Here is a 25,655-nt window from a genome sequence, read left to right as displayed (position 1 = left end):
GCAGGAGAGGAACACCAAGGGTGGAGACCAGGGTTTGGGGAAAGCAGTGGGGGGAGAGAGGGGTGCAGTGCGGGGGGTGGTTGCAAACTGAGGTTTGGCTGGAGGAGGAAGTACACGTGCACAGACAGCAGACCGGGGTGCACGGGGCCGGGGGGTTGGACAGGCACACTGCAGGGCCTCCCTCAGCAGCACCCCCTTATTGCCAGGGCCAGAGCCAGGAAGGCATCAGGGCTGTTCAGTATTTGAAACCACCGGAAGGAGGCTGTAATTTGGGAAGTGTCACCAGGTGCCTTCACACAGGACTAAGCCTTCAAGGGTCTGTTTCGGCCCATGACGGGTAGCCGGGCTGGAGAGCGGTGGAGCAGGTGACCTCAGGTCTGCCAGACTCCTGGCCAGTGCCCATCTGCTCTCCCGCCTGCTCCCGGAGGGAGCACGTGGGGACGAGGGCTACAGGGCATGGTCCCTTGTCCCATACAGGACGCTGAGCCAGAAATCAAGGGGCTGATGTCGGCAGAGCTGCCAAGAGTCAAAATTCGCTCAGGATGGAGGGAACCGTGAGCCTGTGCTCGGGATCACCAGGCAAGCCTGAGGGTTGGGGCGTAGCTTGGAAGGCGCTGGAAGGTTCTGGAGGGTTGCACCTATGCTCAGCAGACTTGAAAAGGCAGAGGGCCAGCCCTGGGCCTCAGGCCTAAAGCTTGGTCAGGGAAATAGACACACTGTGGGCAGCGGATGCTGGGCCCTCTGGGCTCTGCCTGAAGGCTCGACTCTGGCTGCAGTGGCAGCCCCAGCAAGCTGTGAGGGCAGAGGAGCAGAGCCTGGCAGGCAGCTCTCTGCCAGCGATGCAGGGCGATCCAGAGGATCACTACCCCAGGTCCCTCCTCGCCCGGCTGCGTAACTCAGTGTGCGGCTGACGCAGCCCTGGTGGTCCCGACTCAGCTGTCCACAGCGGTAATGGGCCCGGTACCACTCCTGCACCGTCCCTGTCCCACTTCCACCCCAGGTTCGTGTGCCTGGACCTCCTCCCATGCAAGTATGCGAAGCCTTATCTCAGGGTCAGCTTCTGGAAGATCCTGCAAATACACTGTATTTTTGCTATTTCTGGGTGAAGAGGGCAGGCAGACAGAGAGGAGTCTAGTGAGACCAGCAGGGCCATCAGGAGTTTTCCTGGGCAGGGACCCATGACAAGGAGTCAGGTGACTATCAGTCCCTGGGGCTGGGGCACCAATCAAAGTTAGGAGGTGGGTTGGAGAGGGGGAGACCTGGCCAGGGTGTCTGTCCCTGCCGTGAGCTGTCCACGTGCCATTGTCCTGGCTGTGGCAACAATCTGGAAAGCCAAAGCAGGAGAGGACCCATCTCTGCCGTCTACCAAGTCCAGGTATCTTCGGCCCCGGTAAGGAGGGCTAGGTTCCACTCCTGGGGGGCCGTGACCCATGTGTTTTGGGGTTCCAAATTCCAAATGTGGGGAACTTGCCAGATTCTCCACCCAGGTGTTGGAGACTGGGCTATTTACCCTGAACGAGCCCACCCACTTGGTCACGGCTCCCACATTCTCAACTGCAAGTAACTGGCAACATCCTCCAGAAATGATCAATAACACGCCAAACATCACAGCGCTCTAGAGGTGTCCAAGGCACCAGGTCAGGGAAGGCGGGACAATTTGTGCAAAATCGTAGTGATGTACATATGCACATCTGCAGAAAAGACATACGAGGGATGGATGCTAAATTGGTAGCTGCCCGAGGAGGGGGCAGCGGAGCGTCTCCTCTATGGGTGACATAGCCCTGCATCATTTACTTTACGATGTACACATGTAAGCAGAAAAAGCACACACACGGACACGCGTGTGCACACACACACCCTTCTAATCCATGGCGGTCCTGAAAGCCTCAGAATCTTCCCGCTTCATAGGTTTTGAGTGGGGCTTGGAAAGGCGCCTTGGACAGGCGGTCAGCAAACCTGAGTTCCAGCCCAAGGCTGGGTGACCTTGTGGGGGGACTGGCTGTGCCAGACCTCAGGCTCCCCTTCTCTGTCAAACCAAAGAGGAGACGCCTTTCCAATAGAAATGGACCATGGCCATAGGCTAGTCCTCGGTCGCCTAGCTCCCTGGTGTCCCGATGGAGAGAGACACCCACAGTCTTCTCTTCCAATGCTGTGCCCACAGCCCGGTGCCCTGAGACCTTGGTGGCCCGCCACCCCTGGTGCTCAGCTCATCCTGAGCCTCAGGTCATCTCAGCTCATCTCAACTGTTGCCAAGTCCGGTCCTGCCCCACCCATCCAGAATATTCTTTCTCCCCGACCGAGGTATTAAAAGCACACCCTAACTGACTTAGGAAACAAAAAGACACACCACGTAACCTCATATAGCTACTATGGCGGCGATCCCTTCCTTTTTGTTTAACCGGTGATTATTCTTTCAACAGTTGCACACAGCTCAGCTTTGTGCCCTTCCGTGCTCCCCCTTCCTGCCTATTTTTGGCGGGGCTGACAGTCCATCAGGAGGCTGCCACCAACAATTCCCTGATGGCGCGGCTGGCTCTCTCCGGTTCTCCACCGTCCCCAGTAACACAGTCATGAACGTCTCCGTGCGGGAGACGCGATCCGTATTTCAGATCATTTTCCCAGGACTGGATCCCCGGGAGCTACCAGAAAAGTGCTTGTTTTGACAGCTCTTCAAGCTGACGTATTTCTTGAAAAGGCAACTTGGCAATCTGCATTCTTGCCAGCACCAGAGGAGCACCCATTTCTCACTATGCTCAACAGAGGTTCGGCCCGATTAAGGGGTGCAGAAGAGATGCCTCTTTCTGTGTCTCTGAGGCTGCCCTTGTTTGTCTTGCCTGCTCTTTCTTTTCTGTGTGCAATCGATCATCCGTTCATGTGGGGCCGGACCCTGGGATGCGCCCCTCAGGTCCCCTTCCAGGAAAGGCGTATGGCCGCAGCAGCAGGGAGTGTGCTTGGCGAGGGGCCGTGGCAGCTGCCCCTCAAAGCACTGCCCTCCCAGGGCGACTCCCATCCCATGACCGAAGGGAAGATATCCCACTTCAACCTGGAACAATACCAAGGGGCCATTCAGCTCCAGAGCTTTTCACGGGACTGGCGGGGCTGCGTCTCCCTCTTGGCGCCCCTGTGCTCCCACCTCCTTTCTTGCATAGATGCTGATCCCAAGGGCAGCCCCGAATAGCCCCCCACCCATTAAACTCCAGCTCAGAGTCTGGTCCCTGGGGAACACTACCCATGACACACATCCTCGGGCCGTGAATTTTTCTTGTGGATTCCAGCCCAGTATCTGGCCTCCGAAGGCCACAAGTAATGTCATTCCTGGGTACATTGTGCACCCTTTCCCAAGGCATCTGCCAACTGCAACACCTTGCAGCTACCTTTACCCAACTGATAAATATGAGAGGAAGTACCGAGCTTTCCAAGACAGTGTGGGAAAGCTCCCCCAGGAAGAGGCTGGGGTCCCCGTGCCGCCCTGCCACCCCAGCTGGCCCACGGTCGGCCCCAGATCCTGGTGTCCCATGAGTCAACTCGGTCCTAAAGAATGTGCCTCCACTGGGTCCCTTCTGATGGTTCAGTCATCTGCGTGGCAACCTGTTTCAGAACTGAGCCCAGGATGGGCAGGTGTTCGACCTGTCTGCCATTTGGACAAACGCTCTTCTGGAAAAGTCTGTTTTCCATGGACACCCCATGACTTCTCAAGTGCTGTGGGAGGGGAGCTTAGGTAGTATCTGCCTGGGATCCAACTCCTCGGAAGCTAGAGACTGACAGGCATCCACAGCTGCTCTGACGAGCCTGCACATCTCCTCACTGAGCAGGAGTACGGGGTCCTTCTGGGTCCTTCTGACGCTTTCCCGTGTCCAGGCCATGCTCCCTGACAGAGACGACGGAAGCGGACAAGGAGCAGAGACGTTCTGCTTTCATTCTGTCACCAATTAACATGGCACCACCCGCCTGGGCCTGCAGGAAACCTTATGTTTTTCCAGTCATGTGTCTATTTTTGGTTGGGGAAGAATTTCTAAAGTGCAGAAAAGCACACAGAATATTTTAACAAACAGCCAGAGTGAATACAAGTTAGCATTGTCATTTTTGCACCTGATTTTTTAATAAAACATAAAGCAGCACTGTTTTTATGTTTCCAAACTTACATAAATGCCACACCGCCAATACCTCTCTGCAGTTGCTCTTCATGATGAGCATTACACTTCTGAAACCGCTTTGCACTGTTCATTTATTTAATTTCACCATTTTAAGTGATCTCTACGCCCAAAGTGGGGCTCGAACTCATAACCCCAAGCAAGATCAACAGTTGCACGTTCCACCAACTGAGCCAGGCGGGCGCCCCTGCGCTGGTCATTTAAATGCCACCTGCTATGCCTCGTACCCTTAGGCGCCCCCACCCTCTACTTCCAATCAAGCCCATGCCGGATACTGCACACACGGGAAACAAAAAAAGCCAGTCCAGTCCCCTTGAGTTTCGTGGCCTGGCCCTGCAGCCTGTACTACAAAGCTTTCCAAATTTGAATTATTTGAGTACTAACATCATTTTCTAGCATATCTGCGAACGCTGACATGCTATTTGTCTTTGTGATAACCAACCTCTAAAAAACTTCCCCCGGGGGAGCCTCACTGGCTCAGTGGGTTGAGCATCCAACTCTTGATTTTGGCTCAGGTCATGATCTTGGGGTCCTGGGACGGAGCCCCACACTGGGCTCCACACTCAGTAGAGTCTGCTTGAGATTCTCTCTTCCTCTCCTCCTGCCCCTCCCCCCTGCTCCTGCTTGCTGTCTCAAATAATCTTAAAAAAATAAAAAACTTTTTTATCTATAGTAATTCTTACTTTTATGATCTATAAGAAATGCAGAACATCTGTTGATAATGGCTGGAGATGGGCACTTGGTGCACAAGATTCATTAAACTACTATTTTAAATTTTGCATGTTTTTGAACATTTCCTAAATGAAGTTACAAACACAAAACCTACAGAATCCCATGCCCTCCCCTTTGCTATCTACCTGATGGACCTGTCGTGTTGGCTAGGATATTACAACAATCTGTTTCTACCTTTGTCCTCATTCCCCTGCAGTTTATCCTCAACCCCACGGGCAGAGTAAACACTGTTAAAATGTCCGTACTTGCCCTGCATAACCCACACCATCACCTATCTTCCTGATCTCATCCTTCTCACCTCAATCCGTGCCAGCCACCCAGGCTGCTTTGCTTCTCCTTGGACATGCTGGGCATAACCCACCTCAGGGCCTTTGCACATAGTATTCCCATTGCCTGGAAAGCTCTTTCCTGACGTCTAGTGGCCCCCACCACCTTCCAGTCTTTGCTCCAGTCACTTTCTCAGTGAGGTCCTCTCTAACCACCCAAGTCCACCTACCCACCACCACTGCACCCCCGCCCCTCACACCCAGCCCCTTCTGGCTTGGTGTCCCCCACTGCATTCAGCACCATCTGACTTTCTTTCTTTTTTTTTTAAGATTGTATTTATTTACTCATGAGACACATAGAGAGAGAGGCAGAGACATAGGCAGAGGGAGAAGCAGGTTCCCTGCAGGGAGCCCGATGCGGGACTCAATCTAAGGACCCCGGGATCACGACCTGAGCCAAAGCCAGACGCTCAACCACTGAGCCACCCAGGAGTCCCCACCATCTGATTTTCTATTTTACCTACTGATTTGCTTACTCTGTCTCCGCTGGGAACACAGGGACCTTGATGTGTTTGGTATTCTGTTCTGTCCCCAGCACTGTATACAGGACCTCCTGGTACCTAGTAGGTGCTCAGCAAATAGGTGCTGAACAAATGAACAAGCTAATTCACACAGGGGCCTCTGGGAAAGATGTAGAAGCCAGACTTAACATAACCAAGACCTACTTTAAGTCTCCGGAAGGGAACCTAGGCTGCACAGGGAGTCAGGCATATACTGGGTTTTCCCTGAGGGGAGCAATCGATACCAAGGGAAGCCTGGGGGTTTCCTGGCCCACCCTTCTCCCCCTTACGCCCAGGAAGGTGGGTCCCCAGTCCATTTCTTACCAGTCAGCATCTCCATCCCATAACCAGAATCTTCTGAGGGCAGATGCCCAGGCATTGAGTCTGTCATTTCCTCAGAGGTGGGCGAAGGGTCTGGAGACAAAATGACAACAGCAACTTCTGCTTGTGCCACCTCATCACGGTCCCTCAGGGAAGCCCAGCCCCACATGCCCACAGAGCAGGACCCCTAAGGAAGCCGAACCCGGGAACTCTGGGAGGATGGCTTTAGTGACCAGCTAGGCCAGAGGCCAGGCGGGAGCCTGAGAGCTGTGGGACCCCACGCTGAGCATCCAGAGACCAAGCGTACTCTCTTTTTCACAGATATGGAGACCAAGGCTCAGAAGATTCCAAGTCTGGTGTCAAACTCAGACCCTCCCATTCCCATACCTTTTTTTCTCCTCCCTCCTGCCTTATAAATCCCAGGGGAGTCAGGCCTAGGAGGGAAGTTGTGGGGGACCTTCAGGATGGCCAGAGCCAAGGGATGGGACTGCCAGCACAGGGGCAGACACGGCTGCAGAAAGCACATTCCATACCCCACTGTTCTCAGGACCAAACTAGAGAAACAATGGCTGGAAACCCCTTCTTAGCCCTCAGGAGACAGAGCGGATAGCCCAGAAGGGGACACGGGGTTCTGGCCAGTTCAGGAGCCCTGCTTTGGGAGCTGTTTGATTCCTGGAGGTCCTTGCAGTGCAGCAGGTCAGCCCTTCAGACATCTGTCCCTTACCTGGGACGGTGACCTGAATAATATCTAGATCCTCTGGCTCAATTTTAATGGGCCTCAGCCCACTCAACTCCCCAGAAGTTCCTGCAAGGAGGAAATGAGGGAGCCAGTTAGGTGTGGGCGTGAGCTTGGCCGGGCAAAGCAAACCTTCCAGAACATTCTTATGTCTGTAACTTATTAGTGACACCCCAGGGAAAGTCATGCTGGCCTCAAGCTCCTGCCCAGCCCAGAGAGGCAGAGACTGGTATCCCCAGTTTACAGGCCTGGCGCCTGAGGGAAGCCACTTGCCACAGACACACGGAGAAGCAGTGGTGATGCCAGAATCCGGGTCTCCCGACTCCTGTGCGTCCCACCTGCCCCTCCAGCCCCCCAGTGAGCTCCCAGCACCCTCTGAGGCCTCAGGAGTGGGGGCAGGAGTGGCAGGGTAACTTATTAGGACTTCAGGCTCCTGGTCTGAGCTTGCCTCCTCCCCACGGCGGCTGGGGGGTGCTGGTGGACGCCCTCTCACCCCAGGACACACACAGTGGGGTCTTCCTCCTCCTCACCTGGCCCACAGTCTTCAGAGATACTGTTCTTGTCTGACCTGTGGGAAGGAAGGAGGCCAAGAAACGACATGGCATCAGCCCTAGGTTCCTCCTCCAGGCAGTCAGGAGCCCACGATTGCAGCCAACTCTGCTCCCCTGACCACATTCCCTCCTATCCCCACATCACAGTCCTCCCCACGGGCAAAATGCCCAGCACTGGCTTTCCCAGGACAACAGTCACCTGCTGCCTGAGCCAAGATTCTGTTCGCGATCCTGGGGTGAACGGTCTGGGCGTCCACCGTCCCCCACCCCGGCTGGGAGTTCCTGAGGCCTGGCTCTGGCGAGTCTGGGAGCCCCACCACTTAGTACAGTGGTGACCAGCACTTGCTGGGGGGACTGGGAGCTGAAGGACCACCAGCCTGGAGCGAGTACAGAGGTCTAGGAAGAGGGGTGGGGTGCAAAGGTGGACAGGGCCCCCGGAGGGATGATTCACTTAATTCACAGAGCACCGTGGGGGCATCCTGGGCTGGACATGATGATTCTGGGATAAATGGGCCATCCTTGGTGTCAAGGAGCCCGGAGCCTGGGTGGGGGGCACTGGCCGATGCTCTCACAAGCTGAGTGCAGGGCCTTGTAGACACACAGGGCAGGTGCCTGACCGAGTCTAGGTGCCAGGGAAGGCTTCCCAGAGACCAGGCAACATCTGGCTAGATCCTGAGGGGGGACAGAAGCTCTCCAGGTAGAAAGAAGTCAGCAGGGCCTTTGCTCTCCTCTGTCCCTTTGGATTCTCCCTGGCCCAGAGTGGGGTGAGGACACAGGGTGTGGAGGGGGGTCTGTGGGGGAATGACCTTGTGCCTACACAGGGCGTCGGGGTGTCAGGGTGTCAGGAGATGCTGAGCACCGCACCCTCTAGCCAGCTCCAGGCCGTGCTCCTCCCCGCAGGTAATACCACCCGCCCAGATTGGGGAGGTGGGCCAGGAGCTGGGTGGGGCCTTACCGAGTGGTCCCGGGCAGGTCGAGGACCGTGGCACGGGAGAGTTCTGTAGAGGTATCTTCTGGCGGGCTGGCTGGCTCCAGCTTCGTGGGGTCTTTGGTAAACTTGTTCCCTGGGTGGAAAGGGTGGGAAGGTCAGGGCAAAGGCCTTCCAGCCTCCTGCCTGCCTGCGGGGCACCTGGGCAGGAGCCTGTGTGAGGCTCTTGAGGACACCTTTTGTGTATTGGCCTCTGCCAAGCCAGAAATAGGTCCTGGGTAGAGATGCCTCCCCTGGGAGAAGGAATATAGCCCCAGTGCCAGAGGAGACCAAGAGATATAGGAGGACTGCAGGAGGAAGAAGCAGTCAGATATGACTGTCCTGACCTAACATTCCACTACAAAAGCCAAGGGAACCCTTAGGAAAGAGACCAACTTGCCCCCAAGGCCGAACTATGGGACCATTCTCCCATTTAATTATCCCAGGAACTCAGGGGAAAGGGCTTCTCAATACCCCCATTTCACAGATGTGGAAACTGAGGTCCCTATGACCCTGCCCAAGGTCACCGAGCTGGTGGGACATAGGCCGGGACCAGGACCAGGTATGTCATGCCCCGAGATCTGCACTCCCGCTGCTGCACCAGGCAGAGCCAGCCTCTTCCTCATGGGAAGGGTGCTGCCTCCTGGCTGAGGCCTCAGAGCCCTGGGTTTACAGCCAGGCCTCAGGACGGGAACAGAACCCGCTTCAGAGGGCTGTTCCAAATGAAATCAAAGTAACATTGAACATGCTCACAGCTTAGCAGAGTACCTGGCACGCAACAGCGTTCAGCCAACATTAGCTTTATTATTACCGGATTCCCGGGACGGGGGGTGCTATCTACCTGGGAACCTGGCACTGTGTCTACCCTGGGTGCGGAAGCCATACCCAGGCTCCCCCTCAACCCCGGGGTCCACTGTGATGGCAGGTCAAGCACTTACTTGGCACCATCAGAAGGGACAAGATGGTCCCTACACGTACCTGTGAAAATCCGCTCATCAAACATCCTGGGGAGAGAGGAGACAGGAATGTGAGAGCCATGCAGGCCTGAGGGGCCCCCCAGGCTCAGGGTTAGGCCTGCAGGCCCCCTCGGTGATGCTCACTTGAGTCCCACACACAAGGCTACTGCTACAGACCTGGGTCTTGGGCTGGCCATGCCCAGGGACAGGAGAGGGCACACCCCAGGACAGCCAGGTACCCCAAAACACTCCCAGCCCCTGGCTGATCCTAGAGGTTTCAACCTGTTCAGCCTGGTGACCGAGGGGCCGCTTCCAGCTTTGAGCTCCCCTTGGCCACAGCTGGAAGATGACATACCATTTCCCACCAGAGTCCCCTAGGCTGTGTCCTCACTCCCAAGGAGCTCTCGGTTATCTGCACAAGCCAGGCCTGTTACCAGATCACAGCCACGCAGGGTAACAACGGGACCCCTCACGGTGTCCTGGAAGCCAATGGGGCCCAGGCAGGGAGAGGGTCAGGGAAGACCTCAGGGAGGAGGTGAACAGCGTCCAGTGCTGTGCTCAGGCAAGTAGGTAATGGGAGGGGGGCCCCCAACGGCCACTCCATCACACACAGAGCACAGACTGCAGGAGGGATGGCTGGGGACCTGCGACCATTTGGGATCCCTGCATAATCCTGATAAGATGCCTGGAAGTCTGGGCCAGAAACATGAAGGTGGAGTGAAGGTTGGTGAGGAAGCTGGGATCACCCAGCCCACTACCTCTAGTGCCTGGTGTTCTTTTTATTCCACTCCAGCCCCCACCTGGATACTACCCAGAGGGTCGGGGGAACCTTATAGGCAGCTGGTGTGGGGGTGCCTACAGCAAAGCCTGCATGCCACAGAGCGGCCGGACAAGGGAATGAGCCCATGGTCGTGGGCTCATTGAGGCTCATTGTAGCCTCATTGAGGCTACAGACGCTCCATGGGGCCCAGGAAAGGATGTCTGAGCCTGGACACAGGAGCCAAACGATGCCCAGGGTAGGCCCAGTGGGAAATTCAAACGGAGGCCAAAAGTGAGTGTGGGAGGCTGAGCTCGGGCCACCGGAGCGGAGCACCAAGGCCCCAGACGTGATGTCCCGTCCTCATTCTGAAAGGACCCCAGCTCCCCTGCTCCTGGGGCCCACATTCATCTGGGTCCCATGAGGTTGAGCAGCCATGGGAGCCCCTATGGGGAAATCAATTTTCTTCCTCAGCCCTACCTGGTGACAAGGAAGCTGCCCGCCTCCACTCTGGTTTTATTTTATTTTTTGAAGATTTTATTTATTTATTCATGAGACACACAGAGAGAGACGCAGAGACATAGGCAGAGGGAGAAGCAGGCTCCTTGTGGGAAGCCCAATGTGGGACTCGATCCCAAGACCCCAGGATCATGACCTGAACTGAAGGCTCAACCACTGAGCCACCCAGGTGTCAACTCTGGTTTTATTATTGACGGCGTTACCCATTTATCGGTGAGCCCAAGAGGCAGAGGCTTGAGGCAGCACCGGGCCTGCCCGGGTTCCTGGGTGGAACTGGCAGGCAGGCGACAGGGAGGTCTGATGTGGCTCGGGAACTGTGACAGGTGCCCTCACGGGCTGCCCAGCCTGGAAGGCCCACTGGACAGGCGTACTGACCAGGGGCTGCTGTCAATCTTCCAAACACAGCCCAGACTTCTAGGGTCCCCTCCAGATACTCTTCCCCCTTAAATTCTGCCTGAGGTAGAACTGATATGCCTGCCCCTCGGGCGGAAGCTTGGATCCTCTCCCTGGGGGCCGGTGTCCTGGTGGGAACAGGGGTTTGGGCGGCTGGGGAGCCCCCTACCTCCAATAACAAGACGCGCAGTCCTCGTCGAGTGGCTTCTCCCCTTGGCCTCCCTCCAGCCTGGGGCAGAGACCCCATCTGCTGGCCGCTCCTCAGCCCTTTCTCCCAATTTATTTCTCCCGAGCATTTCTCAAATGCTCCACTAATCAGGCTGCGATGTGTAACAGCAGAAAGTGTCCAGAGGGCTGAGAACAGAACAGCCGCTGCTCGGTGCGCTCCGGTCCCATCCAGCCATTCAGTCTCCCGTTAGCACCGTGAGGCATGGACAACCACTAGCCCCATTTCACAGATAGGGAAGTGAGACGCAGAGCAGTTACGTAACTTGCCCAAGAACACACAGCTGGTAAAGGCGGGGCCAGGACTCAAACTCAGGCTGTCAGCACCAATGCACTTCACTGCTTTCTTGTACACGAGGGAGATGAGGTCAAGGAAAGCACTCATATTTATTGAGCATCTACTATGTGCCAAGAGTTATGTCTGCCTCATTATATGTCGAGAAAAATCGAGGGATGGACACGTCATTGTCCTTATTTTTGCAAACCAGGGAAAAGGCTCAGAAGGGAGGCACTATTCAAGGTTATCCTGCTTCAAGTGACTTCAGGCCTAATCTGCCCGATGCCAAAGCCTCCTCCTCCAGGAAGCCCCCTAGGCTTGCTGCTCAGATGCCACTGACTTGACACCTGGAAACCTGCCATCCTCTCGTGCCCTGGACTCATCACAGGAGTGACACTCGCCCCCCTCACCCCCATGACTGGTAGTGGCCTCTGGGGACAGGTGTGGCTCTGCCTACTGTTTGTGAAGTCCCCAGTAGAGCCCAGTGAAGGGCGGGGGCCTGCAGGAGGCCCGTGGCAAAACCCAGTCAAGAACTGAATAAACCACAGTCTAGACTGGGGTAGATCGAAGTCAGCCCGGGTGAGGACCTAATACCACAGGGACTAATTCAGGTGAGGACCTAAATACTACAGGGATGCTGGGGTGTCCCTACAGCTTTCTCCCCACCTAGTCCCCCTCCCCCTATACCAAGAGTCATCTGAAGGAAACAGGTGGCAGCAAGAGAGATTTAAGCCAGACAACAGGAGGCACTGCCTGACAGAGGGGCGAGTCACTTCAATTCACCTCCAGAGTCATTTACCAAGGGGGACCCCACAGTCAGGGTTGCGAGGGCACGAGACAGCTCAGAGGCGGCCCCACTGCCGCAAGGGAGCCTGCCAGGAGCCTGGCAGAGGGAGCAGGTGAGGTCAAGAAACCATCTGCTGCAGGAGGGTGAGTTTTTTTCTGAATGAGGACAAGGGAGGCCTTCCAGACCCAGAGATAAGCAAGCCTTGAAGGGTGAAGACAAAGGCGGAAGGCAGGTAAAGCAGCAAGGACTCAGACATGGGGCTGCATGTGTGTGTGGGGCTGCGTGTGTGCGGCACCCCAGGGGCAGGAGACCCCGGGGGCCCGGCTGACTTCTAGAATAATCTGCCCACCCCCCACCCCCAGCACTTCTCAGCCACCTTTGCTGGCAGTTTCCCTTCCCCCACCTCTCCTCCTTTTCCTCTTCCTCCCCTCCTCCCTCCTCCTCTACCCCCGCTCCATGGGGACCCCCATCTCACCTCTGAGTCTGCCCTGGTGACCCTCCCTGGCGACCCCCCCTGGCCCATGCTGACAACTCTCAGACTGTCTGTCTCTGACACAGACTTCTCTAGAGCTTCTGACTTCTCAGTGTGGTCTCTGAAAATCCCATCTCCGGAGCACCTCCAAGTTAGCATACCCGGCGTGCCCTCCCCACTCCACCCCCGCTTCCCTCAATCACACGCAGGAATGTAGAGTGGCCCTGGCCTCCGTGCTCCCCCACACACCCCCACATTCCACCCACCGGTAAATCCAGCAGAGCTCAGAATCCACCCCTAAGGCAGCCACCACGTCAGCCCCTGGCGCTGGCTTGTGCCGCGGCCTCCTCCGGAGTCTCCCCACCTCCAGGGCCCCAGTTGCCCTAGAGCTTGCTGCCCAGCCCGCACCCCCTCTCCCCTGCAGCCAGAGAGCCCCACAGACAGCACACACACACACACACACACACACACACACACCCCGGCTTCCAGCAATCCTGCCAGGGTCCTTCCCATCACCTCCCATCACTCGGGCACAGCTCCACAGCCCTGTGCTCTCAGAGTGATCCCCAGCCTCTGCCCACACCCAGGCTCCTTGTACCCCTGGGCAAGTATCCGTTTGTTAGTTTGTCTGTTCATTCATTCATTCATTCATCCATCCATTCCACACATACACTCTGAGCATGTACTACATACCCAGGGCTGTTCTAGGCGCTGGGGATTCGGCAACGAGCCAGAGTCCGTGCCCCCAGTGCCTGCCTTTGGTCTAACAAGCACGCACACACTGGCAGCACGCCCTCAGAGAGCTGGCGGACAGATGCCTGGACGCTGCCGCAGCAGCGCTGCCTGGAGGTGGGGGGCTGGATGCCATGGCCTCCGGCCACCCCTCCATTTAGGAGGAAGCACCCTGGGAAGTCTGGACATTGCCTGGAGACCCCGATGCTTCCTGGGTGGTGAGCCCAACCAGCCATGAGTGCAAACTCCCCTGCAGGAGTCGGGAGAGGAGGCTGGGTGATGTCCAAGAGCAACCCCCCACCCAGCTCCGGGGGGCGGGGTGCGCAGTTCTGGAATGCATTGTGTTCTGCCTTCTCCCCACCCATCCACAGATGCACCAGGGGAGGCCACCAGGGAGGACAGGGGAGGAGGCCCGACCACCACCACGTAGGGCAGCCACAAAGCTGCATGTGGGGTGCGAAGGGGAGAGGCAGGCCCACCCCACCTGAGCTCAGGTGAGCTCCCCTCTCATTGCAGGTAAGTTCGAAGGCCTCGAGTCTCTGTAGTTGGGAGGAAACCATCTTACTAAAACCTGACGGATGCCTGGGTGGCTCAGGGGTTGGGCATCTGCCTTCAGCCCAGGGCGTGATTCTGGAGACCGGGGATCGAGTCCCGCATTGGGCTCCTTGCATGGAGCCTGCTTCTCCCTCTGCTTCTGCCTGTGTCTCTGCCTCACTCTGTGTGTCTCTCATGAATAAATAAATAAAATCTTAAATAAATAAATAAATACATACATACATACGTACATACAAACAAACCTGACAGAGTGCCTGCTCAGGACAGGCACTGTGCCTCCATTTCCCTGCTCAAGCCTCTGAGGAGCCAGGAAGGAGGGCCCCACACGGCTGTCAGGCTAAGGAACCCGACTCCTCTCCCAGACTCGCCTGTCCTCTTGGTTGAGTCAGAACCCATTGATTCCACCTCTGCACCGTCATCACCCGCCAGGGCCCCTCCTCACCGCCTGCGGATGCCCCTGCCCAGCCCTGACACCTGGTGCCCTGAGCCCAGGCGCCACACCCCACCCTGTACCTCTTAATGATGAAGTGGATGCTGTGCCGCTCCTCCAGGATCCGCTTCAGCTTAGGGACCCCATAGGTGCAGGGGCGCTTGAAGGGGATCTTGTCCGGGATGCCCACAATTTCCACAGCCTCCGGGTCGCAGGCAATCTTCCTGTAGGGGACGGGGACCATGTGGTCCAGGCCCAGGGCTTCCGCTGGAAGGGCAACAGCAAGGCTGAGCACGGGACGGAAGCAGCGGGCCATGCGGGGGCCCCAGGGCCGCGGTCACCATGACCTTCCCCCGCCCCCTCCCCTGTGCCACCCCAGCCAGGCAGCAGCATGTCACTTCCTCTTGAAAACTGCCCACAGGCTCCCATCCCCCTCAGGGACAGCCAGAGTCCTACTAGGGCTTACGAGGCTCCATGTGACTGGGTGCCCATCACCTTTGACCTGATGCCCCTTTCACCCCTCTGTTCACCCTAGTCCCTCCAGCCTCCTTCCTACTTCCCTAACAGGTGTGGGCCACGCACACACCTGCCCCAGGGTCTTTGCACGTGCTCTTCTGGCTACTGAGACATTCTTCTCCCAAATCACCATACACTTCTCTCTCTCCCTCTCCCCATTCAGGTGTCCTCTCCAATGTCACCTCATTAGCTGACAACAGCCCCCTCCATCTCCCTGTGATAAACCCTACTCTGTGCTCCACCCCATGTTTACTGAAACCTGATGCTATAGACACATTCATCTGTCTGCTGGTTCACTACCTGGAACTTCAGCTCCAGGGGAGCAGGGGTGGTCACTGGGATCTCGTCTGGGATCTAGACAGGATGGGACACAGGCTAGCTGCTCCCTACATTCCCCTGAGTGATGGAGTGGCTGAAGGAAGCTCCCAGGATTGAGGTGGGTGGCTCTCTCGGGGGAACTCCTCCAGTCCTCCACACATGCTCTTTCCTCCAGGGAGGCGTCTGGCATTCCTCTCACTCATCAGGGACAGAAACTGGACACGGACAACTCTGCCACCAGCAGTGTAGACAGAAACCAGGCTTATGAAGTGGTGTGACTTGTTTCCTTCTTGCTTCCAGACACTGGGGTTTGGTCTCGGGCCACCTCAACTATTCACTTCCATCCCATCTGGTCGTTCTCACTCGTTCGGGTGCCAGGTGCTTCTTGGGCACCTACTATGTGCTGGATGGTACTTCCCCGGGTCCCTGTTCTCCCTGGGGCCTGGGAAGTCACCAGAGTCCTGAGTGGGGCTGGGGTCCATTACCCTCCTGCCTCATCCCTCCAGACTCCCCCAAGGATCTCCTCTGGCCTCTGTGCCTGTGTCCTGGCAAGTGGCAGCCCCAAGCTGGCGTCCCATGCAGCCATGCCCTGCCCGGGACAGCGCAGAGCCGCCTGGGGCCCTCCCTGGCATGCCTTCAAGATTGTTTTTCTGTTGATGCAGCCAGGTCTGCGTCGGCGGCTTTGGCAGCCAGATCCTACTGTGAAACCACGCTTAGCTCGTTGTCAAATTAAACCCTTGAAATTGCAACAGCTGTCAAACCACTTCTTTCCCCCACCTCCCACCCCCAGCCCCAGCCCCAGCCGGTGAGCAATGGCTTCTGCGATGTCTGTGTGCATTCGTCTCCACTTGGGGTCATGTCATTTGCTGGGCCTGCTTCTTTGGTGGTGAGGAGACCCGGTGGACAGAGCCGACCCCGCCAGGTCTCCAGCCTCTGCCCAGCAAGGAGGGGAGAGCCAGCTGCCAGGCAGGAACCTCAGTTCCTCAGAGTCTCAACCTCTTCCCAGGTGAAAATGTTCTGGAGGCATCCCGGAGGCTGGGGATCCCCCCATTTCTTTTTTTTTTTTTAATTTATTTATGATAGTCACAGAGAGAGAGAGAGAGGCAGAGACACAGGCAGAGGGAGAAGCAGGCTCCATGCACCGGGAGCCTGATGTGGGATTCGATCCCGGGTCTCCAGGATCGCGCCCTGGGCCAAAGGCAGGCGCCAAACCGCTGCGCCACCCAGGGATCCCAGATCCCCCCATTTCTTCTCTTATTTTTACCCCGCTGCACCCCCAGCCCCACTGCTGGCCCACTTCACCCAGAGCTGGTGGCTGAAAGGGCAGACCCAGGAGCACGATCCATTCATCGAGGGTCTGTGGGATGCCCCAGGCTGCCACACGAGGTCCTCCCCGACAGGGACGTCCCCAGGACTCCCGAGGGACTTCCTTCTCCCCAGGGCAGCTGCAGGGGAAGCTGAGACGGAGCTCTGGCCTGAGAAGGGGAAAGGCCTCAATTACACCAAGCCCAGCCTTCTCCTTGGATTTGGACATGGCGGGGCCAAGTGCTAGCATCCACAAAAGGCTCAGTGCTCTGGAAACATCTAGGGTACACAACAGGTAGGAAGACTGGCAGCTGCTGTGCCAACTCTGCTGGGGCAGCACGTTCCCAAGGCAGACGGAGCCAGCCCTCCCCAGACCCCCTCCCCCTACTGCCCATCCAGCTCGCACCTGCCTGCCTGGAGCGGTACCAAGCAAGGGAGTGGGTCTGCCAGAGAGACCACATCAAAGGTTATCAAAGGCGCCCAGGCTATCCCAGACCCCTCACTAGGCCTCGAGAGCTCTGCTCAGCCCCACCCCAACCCAGAAGGCACAGCCTACCAAGCCTTAGCGTGGATCAAAGGGCACTTCCTCCATGAAGCCACCCCCGACTCAAGCCTGAGATCTTGCCTTCTGAGCTGTCCTGTCTTTCTGAGGATCCCCACCCCTGCGTACTACTGTATACTACCTTATGCTCCTGCACGCCCCTGCATACACACCTTCAGGCACCTGCTGAAGCACCGTGAGGCTAGCGTTGGCCTGAGTGCCTGGCACAAGGTGGAGTTGGTGGGGCACTTAAGATGTGTGACTGAGTGGCACCTGGGTGGCTCAGAGGTTGAGCATCTGCCTTTGGCTCAGGGCGTGATCCCAAAGTCCTGGGATCGAGTCCCACATCAGGCTCCCTGCATGGAGCCTGCGTCTCCCTCTGCCTGTGTCTCTACCTCTCTCTCTGTCTCTCATGAATAAATAAATAAAATGTTAAAAAAAAAAAAAAAAGCAGGATGTGTAACAAAAAGGAGCCCATCAAGGCTTGGGGTCCCCACTTGGCTGAGGCTGAGTCTCAAAGAACAAGTAGGAGTCTGCTCCCCCAACAGGTGAAGGGCATGCCAAGCAGAGGGCAGAGCACAAAGGCAAGGAGGCAGGCAAGGGGGCACTGCTGTGGGGAAGTCTGCAAGGGCATGAGGCCAACGGCCATTCTTCTGGGTCTTCTCTCTGGATGGCCTCCCGGACGGTCAGTTTGCCCCCTACCCGCCCACCTCCCATAGGTGAGTTGAGGTTGGGGCTCTGCCATCAGTTCCGCCCCCTGGAAAAATCTGGAAGGGAAATATTGACACAACCACCCCCAACCCAGACAGGAGATGACATGAGTGCTGCCGGTGCGCGGGTGCCAGCATATGGCTCCCGCTGTCATGTTAGGGAACACGAGTGATTGCCACGTAATGAGATGCTCAGCACGCTGCCGGGGCCACACGGCGGGCCGTGCCGCCCACTCACCATATCTGCTGTTAAACAGGATCTGCACACACTCCCGGAGCGTGTTAATGTCCTCCGTTTCCTTTATGAAGGCGTCCCACTTCTCTATCAAAACACAAGAGGTACGGGTGAGGGCGGGTCAGAGCAGGGAACCCACAGCCTCCAGCTGCACTCCCGCACGGCCGGGGCCGCTGGCTTTCTCCTCCAGAGTCCCACAGAGGGGCTCGGCTCTTCCCCCCACTCCCACCTCGGAGCCTGACACCCCCGTCTCCTCCAGGAGGCAGCCCTATCCAAATCCAGGGTGCTCCGATCGCCGCCCCCTTCTCTCTCCTCTACCCCCAGGCACAGCCTGTCCATGCTGGGTGTCTCCTGCCACCAGACAAGCAGGAGATTTGAGGGTGGTCTCCCTGAGTAAGGAGACGCCGAGTCCTAACCTCAAAGCACTAACCCTCATGCTTTGTGCAGCTGGGGTCTCACCCAGCCTTGACCCCGAGGCCTGCCTCAAACCCTCATTCCTGCTGGCCTCTTCCATGAAACCAAAGCCTTGGCCTCCATTTACTATTAATAACTACGGCGATCATCATAATGGTTCATCACATTGCCATTACAGATACCACCTTTAATTCAGTAAGTGATTATCTGTGTGGGCTACTTTATACATAGTATCCTATCTAATCTCTCATGACACCTTTTTTTTTTAAAGATTTTTATTTATGTATTCATGAAAGTCACAGAGAGAGAGGCAAAGACACAGGCAGAGGGAGAAGCGGGCTCCACGCAGGGAGCCCGATGTGGGACTCGATCCTGGGACTCCAGGATCACGTCCTGGGCCAAAGGCAGATGCTCAACCTCTGAGCCACCCAGGTGTCCCTCTCATGATGCCTTTTAAGCATAGATAGTATCCCCATTTGTCAGCTAGGAAAACCAGGCTCAGAGAGGCTGAGTATCTGGCCTGAGATCACCCAGCAAGGACCCAGTGAGACTCCACTCCTTGCCCACCACGGCCTCCCATGATGCTACTGCCCTCCCTCCCTGCCAAGGATGGACCCTGTTTGGGGCAGTAGGGATCTCCATTCTGATCCCAGGGGGCTGGGTCTTCTTAAAGACGGTGAGGCCAAGACCCCAACCCCACCCCACACATAACTACTGGAGAGTCTTGCTTCATGCCTTTTGGTATAGAAAAATCCCAAATACAGTGTGGTACTTTAAAAAAATCTGTCCACATAATTTTTCAATTCTCCCGTGTTCAGGAGGTGGAGTTTAATTCCTCTCGCTCCCTGTGAGTGCGGACGGATCATTTCTGGCTTCTTAAGGGTAGAAACCGGAGAACTGATGACTTCTAACGTAAGTCATCAAAGACCTGTGGCTCCCTCCCTACTCTCTCTTGGACTGTTTGTTGGTTTTATTTTTTTTTTTTTATTTTTTTATTTTTTTTGTTTGTTGGTTTTAAATTTATTTATTCATAAGAGACACAGAGAGAGAGAGGCAGAAACACAGGCAGAGGGAGAAGCAGGCTCCCTGCAGGGAGCCAGATGTGGGACTCGATCCCAGGAACCCAGGATCACACCCTGAGCCGAAGGCAGATGCTCAACCGCCGAGCCACCCAGGCACCCCTCTCTCTTGGATTGTTAAAGTCAGGGAGCCAGCCGCCACATCCCGAGGACACTCAAACAGCCCCATACAGGCCTGAGTGAGCCTGGGGTAGATCCTTGGCACCAGTTAAGCCTTCCAATGACCACAGCCCGTGCTGCCATCCTGAGTACAACCTCATGACAGAGAGAATCTAGCCAGAAGCACCCAGTGAAGCCGCTCTTGAAACTGGGACCCATAGAAACTGAAACTATAACTGTAAAGGCCCACAGCAATGCATAACTGTCACATTCCGGTTTTACTCATAAGTCCCTGGGGCGGGGCTGTCCTCCCTTCTCTCTCAAAGACCCAGTGGATGCATTTCCTTTATTTTATTTTATTTTATTTTATTTTATTTTATTTTATTTTATTTTTATTATTTTATTTATCTATTTATTTATCTATTTATTTATCTCTTTATCTATCTATTTATTTATTTATTTTTTAGTGGATGCATTTCCATTTCAGGAAGCACCACCCCCAGCCCCGGAGCCCCACTCTGGGCAGGGCACCGCTGTGGGCACCGTCCTACCTGACTTGTCATGGACGATGGAGAACAGGATGCGCTTCGAGGCATGGACATTCTGGATGAGAGGACCACCAGGCCCAGGGGGCTTCTGTCCTGGACAAGGGAGAGGAAAGGCACAGGTTCAAGGTGGGCCCCCAGATCCAGCCTGGATGCAGATGCCAGCTCTGGGCTAACACCATCAGGGAGGCCTCACAACTCAGCCCTATGATCATAAACTCAAGGCAAGTTCCCTGCCCAGACATTCTTTAGCAGAGTCTGCTCTCCAAACAGCAGATCAAGGAGGCCAGGATGTCCGAGGACACCTTTTACCAGTGGGGACACCCATTTCAGGTGCATAAGTCTCATCCCACTGCTCAGCGCAACATTTGGCAGGGTAGTTCTTTTTTCTCCTTCTCATGACAGTGAGTATGACTTATGAGCACCCACTATGTACCAAGCACTGGACTCTGCTTCTTTTTTTAAAATTTATTTTTAAGATTTTACCTATTTATTTGAGAGAGAGAAGATAGTGGGAACAAATGGGGAGAGGGACAGAGACAGAGGGAGCAGGGAGCCCGACCTGGGGCCTGATCCCAGAGCCCTGAGATCATGACCTGAGCCAAAGGCAGATGCATAACTGAGCGAGCCACCCAGGCTCCCCTGGACTCTGCTTTAATACAGCAGTTCTCAAGCCCGAGCACCCATTGGAGCCACTCGGCAGATTTAAATACACAGACGGCTGGGCCCCCGGCAGCCCCCAAAGCTTCGGATTCAGGGACATCTGGGTGTCTCAGCGGTTGAGTGTCTGCCTTCAGCCCAGGGCATGATCCAGGAGTCCCGGGATCAAGTTCCACATCGGGCTCCCTGCAAGGAGCCTGCTTCTCCCTCTGCCTATGTCTCTGCCTCTCTGTGTGTGTCGCTCATGAATAAATAAAATATTTAAAAAATCAAAACAAACAAAACAAAATAAAACAACATCAAAAAAAGCTTTGGATTCAGCAGGACTGCAGCAGGGCAGTTAGAATGTGCATTTCTAATTTGCCCTGTGCTTTGACCCTGATAATAACCTTGTGAGAGGTCATATCGGCATCTCCACTTTATTTTTATTTTATTTTTTTAAATATTTTATTTATTTATTCATGAGACAGAGAGAGAGACAGACAGACAGAGGGAGAAGCAGGCTCTATGCAGGGAGCCTGACGTGGGACTCAATCCTGGGTCTCCAGGATCACACCCTGGACCAAAGGCAGTGCTCAACCGCTGAGCCACCCAGGGCTCCCCCATCTCCACTTTAAAGACGAGGAAACTGAGGTTCGTGGAGGTAGAGATTTGCTCTGGGACACATAGCCACGAAGCAGAGGATCTAGGATATGAATCCAAGTCTTTCTCATACCCAGTTGTCCATTCTCTTATGCTGTCAAGTACCCCAAATCCAGGCCGCATCTGTAGTAGGTGCTCATTAAATGCCTGTGACAGATTAGCCTGATTACTCCCTCCACAGACTCCTCTGTGGAGTCTCTCCAAACATCTCTGGGTTCTGGGCCAATGATACCGTTCACAGATGTCCCAGCCCCTTGTCCCAATGTGCCTCCTTCAGCCTGGGGTGGGCCCAGGCACCCCGATCTGCCCAGGGATATTACCCCCATAGGAGTGACCTCTGCTCACCCCCAGACTTAGGGGTCTCAGCAGCAGCTTACCACAGCAGTCAGGGAAGTCTTGGGTGCCAGAGGCCTTGGGTTCAGGCCCAGGCCGGCCAAGGCCCAGGTCACTGGGGGCAAGTGGGCAGGCGGACGCCTCCTGCTTGAGCTCTCTTGTGGTGTGGTTAGGGAGCGCGGTGCTGTACAGGAAGCTGGCCACAGAGGAGGAGGTGGCGGTGGGGGGGAGGTCCTGGGGTGGCCCCTTGGGGGCCTGGCCGTGCAGGCCACAGTCCCGGGACCCCTTGGCTATCAGGGAGACACCGTTCAGTTCCACCAGGGCCTTAGAGTCCCGCCCGCCGTCCTCAAGCGGCCTGGGTGAAGGAAAGGACACGGGACAGCTTTATACACCTGGCCTTTCAGTTGTCTCTCTTCTTCCAGGCCCCAGCCCACCCTCCGTACAACATGACAGCCTGTGAAGTACACAGGACAGAAGCCGGGCCCCAGCTTATAGGTGTGGGTACAAGCCCAGGTGGCCTTGTGATGTGCCCTGGGCCACATAGCTGGGCCACATAGCTGGGCCACTGGAAGAGCCAGGCCCTCCTCTTGGCCTCTGTGACCCCTACACACTCATCACGTGCTTGGTCACCCCCCGCCCCGTTCCTATCACAGCCCTCCTCTGCCGGTGGCGCCTGAGTACTGCTGGGCAATGCCAGGGCCTCAGGGTGGCTTCTGGGTGGCCCCAACAGTCAGTACCCAGCTGGGCCAGCCTTTGCATCATCTCCCACCAGCCCCTCACATAACCCCATGCAAGCGCATACACCGTGGCTCCCCGCCTCCACTGTACAGCCACTCTGGACACCTGCATGGCCATTGGTGCTGTTTCTCTTGCACCCAGTCTGTTCCAGCCTCTTTACAACACAGAAGTCCCCTGGGGACTCCCACGACACAATGCCTGGTTCAGATCATGCTCTGCAACTGGGGGGCTTGCCTCCCCTCCACTGCCAGACTGGGAGCTTTGACACTTGAGGTCCCGCGTGGGTGTCTGAAGTCCCATCCTGGTGATGGGGTAAGTGGCTGCAGGTGGCTGAGCCAGCATGGAAGCAGGTCGCCCTCTACCTGGCCGTCCTGGCCAGGACATCATGGTCCAGCCACCAGGCTCTGGGCCCGCTCCCAGGCTGATGGCCTCACTTACCTCTTGAGCTTGAAGCGGATACGGTGGCTGTGCTCCAGGATGGCCATGAGGGCCTTGGGGTCATAGTCTGCTGGTCTCCGGAAGGCCAGGCCCTCGGGTAGCCCCTGCACGGCCAGCAGCCCCGGCTCCCTGAGCAGCCTCTCATAGGGCAGGGGTACCACGCTGGCCCTTCCCAGGGCCTCGCCTGTGGGGAGGGGGTCGAGGAGAGGGTCTAGTGTAAGAGGGCAGCCAGGTGGGGGTGGGGGCTGGGCATGTTCCACAGCTGGGGCCAGGCTAAGACCCCCTGTGATGCCCAATTCCCGGGAACCTGGACTCCACGGGCCCCTTTGTTGCAAGCTTGACAGAACAAGGCCCTGTGGGCTGAGTCGGGTGGGCGCGTGGGCACTGGGGACAGGCCCTGCTGCAGGCCGGGGCCCCCCCATTGACGGGGCTCCCAGCTTCACTTGCCATTCTCTTCTCTCCTGGCACCCGGGTGGAGGGGAAAGCAGGGCACAAGGCTGTGCAGGAGCTTAGGAGGGGACATGGGGGAGAAGGGAGGGAGGGCAGGAGGGAGACTGCAGGGAAGAGTCACAGGGAGGAGAGGGAAGGGAGGGAAGAGCAGATTTAGAAAGGAGGAAGTAGGGGTGCCTGGGGGGCCCAGGTCATGACCGGGGTCCTGGGATCGAGCCCTGTGTCCTAGCTCCCTGCTCAGTGAGGAGTCTGCTTCTCCCTCTCCCTCTCTCTCTCTCTCCCTCTCTCTCTCAAATAAATAAAATCTTAAAAAAGAGAAAGGGGATGGGGATGAGGAAGAGGTGAGTGGAGGGGAGACTGGCTGGGGACTGAGGAGGTGAGATGGCCTGGGCTCAGGAACGCCTGTGTCATTCCCACACTGCAGCCCCAGCCAGAAAGGGGCCACCCCCTCAGATAAGGCAGGCAACGGAGGCGGACAAAGTGTGGGAGTGAGGGGGGGCATTGTGGGCACAAACCCTGTGGCGGCAAAAGTGCAGTGGCCTAGCCAACCAGGTGTGACAAGTCCTCCCACCCAGCATGCTGCCCGTCCCCACCGTGGGGCCTCTGGGCCTCCTCTCCACCTAGGCTTCCTCTGCCTCCTTCCTTCCTCCCTTCCTCCTCCTGTCCTGAGCTGGACAACAGCAGGAGATTCCTCAGATCTCTGCTCCAGAGACCCAAAGGCCACAGTACAAAAGGAATAAAGCCAGAGGTGGAACCCCTAGGGACCAAAGGGACCTGCCCCACGTTACCTAGAGACTGCAACGGCTACCACTGGGCCAGAGATTCTGAAACTTGACCCTTCTGAGGGAGGCCAGCCAGGCCTGCCCACCTCCCCACCTTCACCCCCCTGCAGGAAGGACGTGGCCATGTAGTCACATTAGCTTTCATTCAGGCATTCAACAAACACCCTGTGAACATCGGCCGCCATTGCTGGGGACAGCGGAAAGGGCAGGCACAGACCCTGGCCCCAGAGGGCCCTGGGCTAGCCAGGGATCAGGGTCCAGCAAGTGCCCACAGGGGACATTAAGCCAGCAGCGGGGGCTTCCCAGAGCTGAGCCTTAGAGAATAACGTGGTGTCCACCAGACAGAGGGGAAGGCAGCCCCAAAAGGCACAGTGGTGCAAAGGCGAGAGGGCGTGAAATGGAGACAGAGTGTGCGGGGAACAGGAAGTGGTCCCCTGAGGCAGGGCAGCACGGCTGGACACGGGCAGGGACCAGCCACAGTGGGTGCTAATGTCACAGTGAGGGTGACAGGGAGCCACCAGGGCAGTGGAAAGAGGAACTTCCTGGTCAGACTTGTGCTCTAGGAAGGTGCCCTTAGTCACAGGACAGGTGGGGGCAGCAGGGAGCCGACCTGGAGGCAGGGAGACCAGGGCCAGCCCAGAGCCATTTCCAGGCGACAGGTGGCAGCCACCAGCACCAGGGCGGGCCTGGGGAAGTGTGGACAGTGGTTCAGGAAATGGGGCTGGGGCAGAGGAGCCACCTCTGGGGATGCAAGATGAGGGAGGGCCTTGAGGTTTTGACCCGGGCCCATATGCAACAGGAGGCGCACCTCACCAGGCCAGGGTCTGGGGCTCCCACCCGCCTGGGGGCCCCAAATGGAATGAGGAAGGATCTTACTATAAAGAACATCAAACACCTCCTCTACCATCTTCCGCAGAAGGTACACATCCGAGCCATGTTCCAGGGAAGACCGAGGGATGTTCCGGCCGCCACCCTCGCCCCGCAACACCTTCTTGGGGTGCTCTGCCTCCGGCTCTTTCCACGGGGCCCCTCCTGTGGGACAGAGCATGCCGGGCCATGATAAGCACCTGTGTCACCCCCTGCCCAGGGCCAGGGCTGGTCATCTCTGAGTTCCTAGTGCCTAGCCTAGGGCTTGGGTCTCATCCTGGTCACCTCTAATTTGCTGTGTGACCTTGGGCAAGTCCCTTCCCTCTCTGCGCCTCAGTCTGTGAGCTTTCACCGAAGACCAGCCGGCCCAGCACCCCTTTCTGCGCTCCGACACTAGTGCTCTGCCAAACGAGGAGACGACGGGGACTGCTCCAGGAGGCCAAGGGGCTGCAGAGAGGCAAGTTCAGGCCAGGCTGGGCCTGGGCGGGACCCCAGGAGTGTCAGGGAACTCCTGGGTAAGAAGATGCTAGAAACCACATTGGAAAGGGGGAGAGAAGAGGGCCCGGAGGCCTGCTCGTAGCTTGGAGCCTGCTCCT

General features: G+C 56.8%; 1 protein-coding gene across 5 annotated transcripts in view; it reads right to left on the bottom strand.

Annotated features, from left to right (window-relative positions):
- Positions 1-25,655, bottom strand: part of GTF2IRD1 (GTF2I repeat domain containing 1) — a 111,815-nt gene that overhangs the window by 45,895 nt on the left and 40,265 nt on the right. For all 5 annotated transcript variants that reach the window (XM_077908262.1, XM_077908263.1, XM_077908260.1 and 2 more), the window contains exons 4-14: positions 25,069-25,224; positions 22,961-23,144; positions 21,829-22,139; positions 20,156-20,245; positions 18,016-18,099; positions 14,471-14,654; positions 9,263-9,288; positions 8,273-8,381; positions 7,297-7,334; positions 6,755-6,835; positions 6,034-6,123 (exon numbers count right to left, since the gene is read on the bottom strand). In XM_077908262.1, coding sequence (XP_077764388.1) covers positions 6,034-6,123; positions 6,755-6,835; positions 7,297-7,334; positions 8,273-8,381; positions 9,263-9,288; positions 14,471-14,654; positions 18,016-18,099; positions 20,156-20,245; positions 21,829-22,139; positions 22,961-23,144; positions 25,069-25,224 — 1,353 coding nt within the window. The remainder of the gene's footprint in view (positions 1-6,033; positions 6,124-6,754; positions 6,836-7,296; positions 7,335-8,272; positions 8,382-9,262; positions 9,289-14,470; positions 14,655-18,015; positions 18,100-20,155; positions 20,246-21,828; positions 22,140-22,960; positions 23,145-25,068; positions 25,225-25,655) is intronic.

The sequence above is a fragment of the Canis aureus genome, chromosome 8, assembly GCF_053574225.1.
Source record: "Canis aureus isolate CA01 chromosome 8, VMU_Caureus_v.1.0, whole genome shotgun sequence".
NCBI lineage: Eukaryota > Metazoa > Chordata > Mammalia > Carnivora > Canidae > Canis > Canis aureus.
Note: the sequence above shows the minus strand (reverse complement) of the source record. Positions and strands in the feature narration are given on the sequence as shown.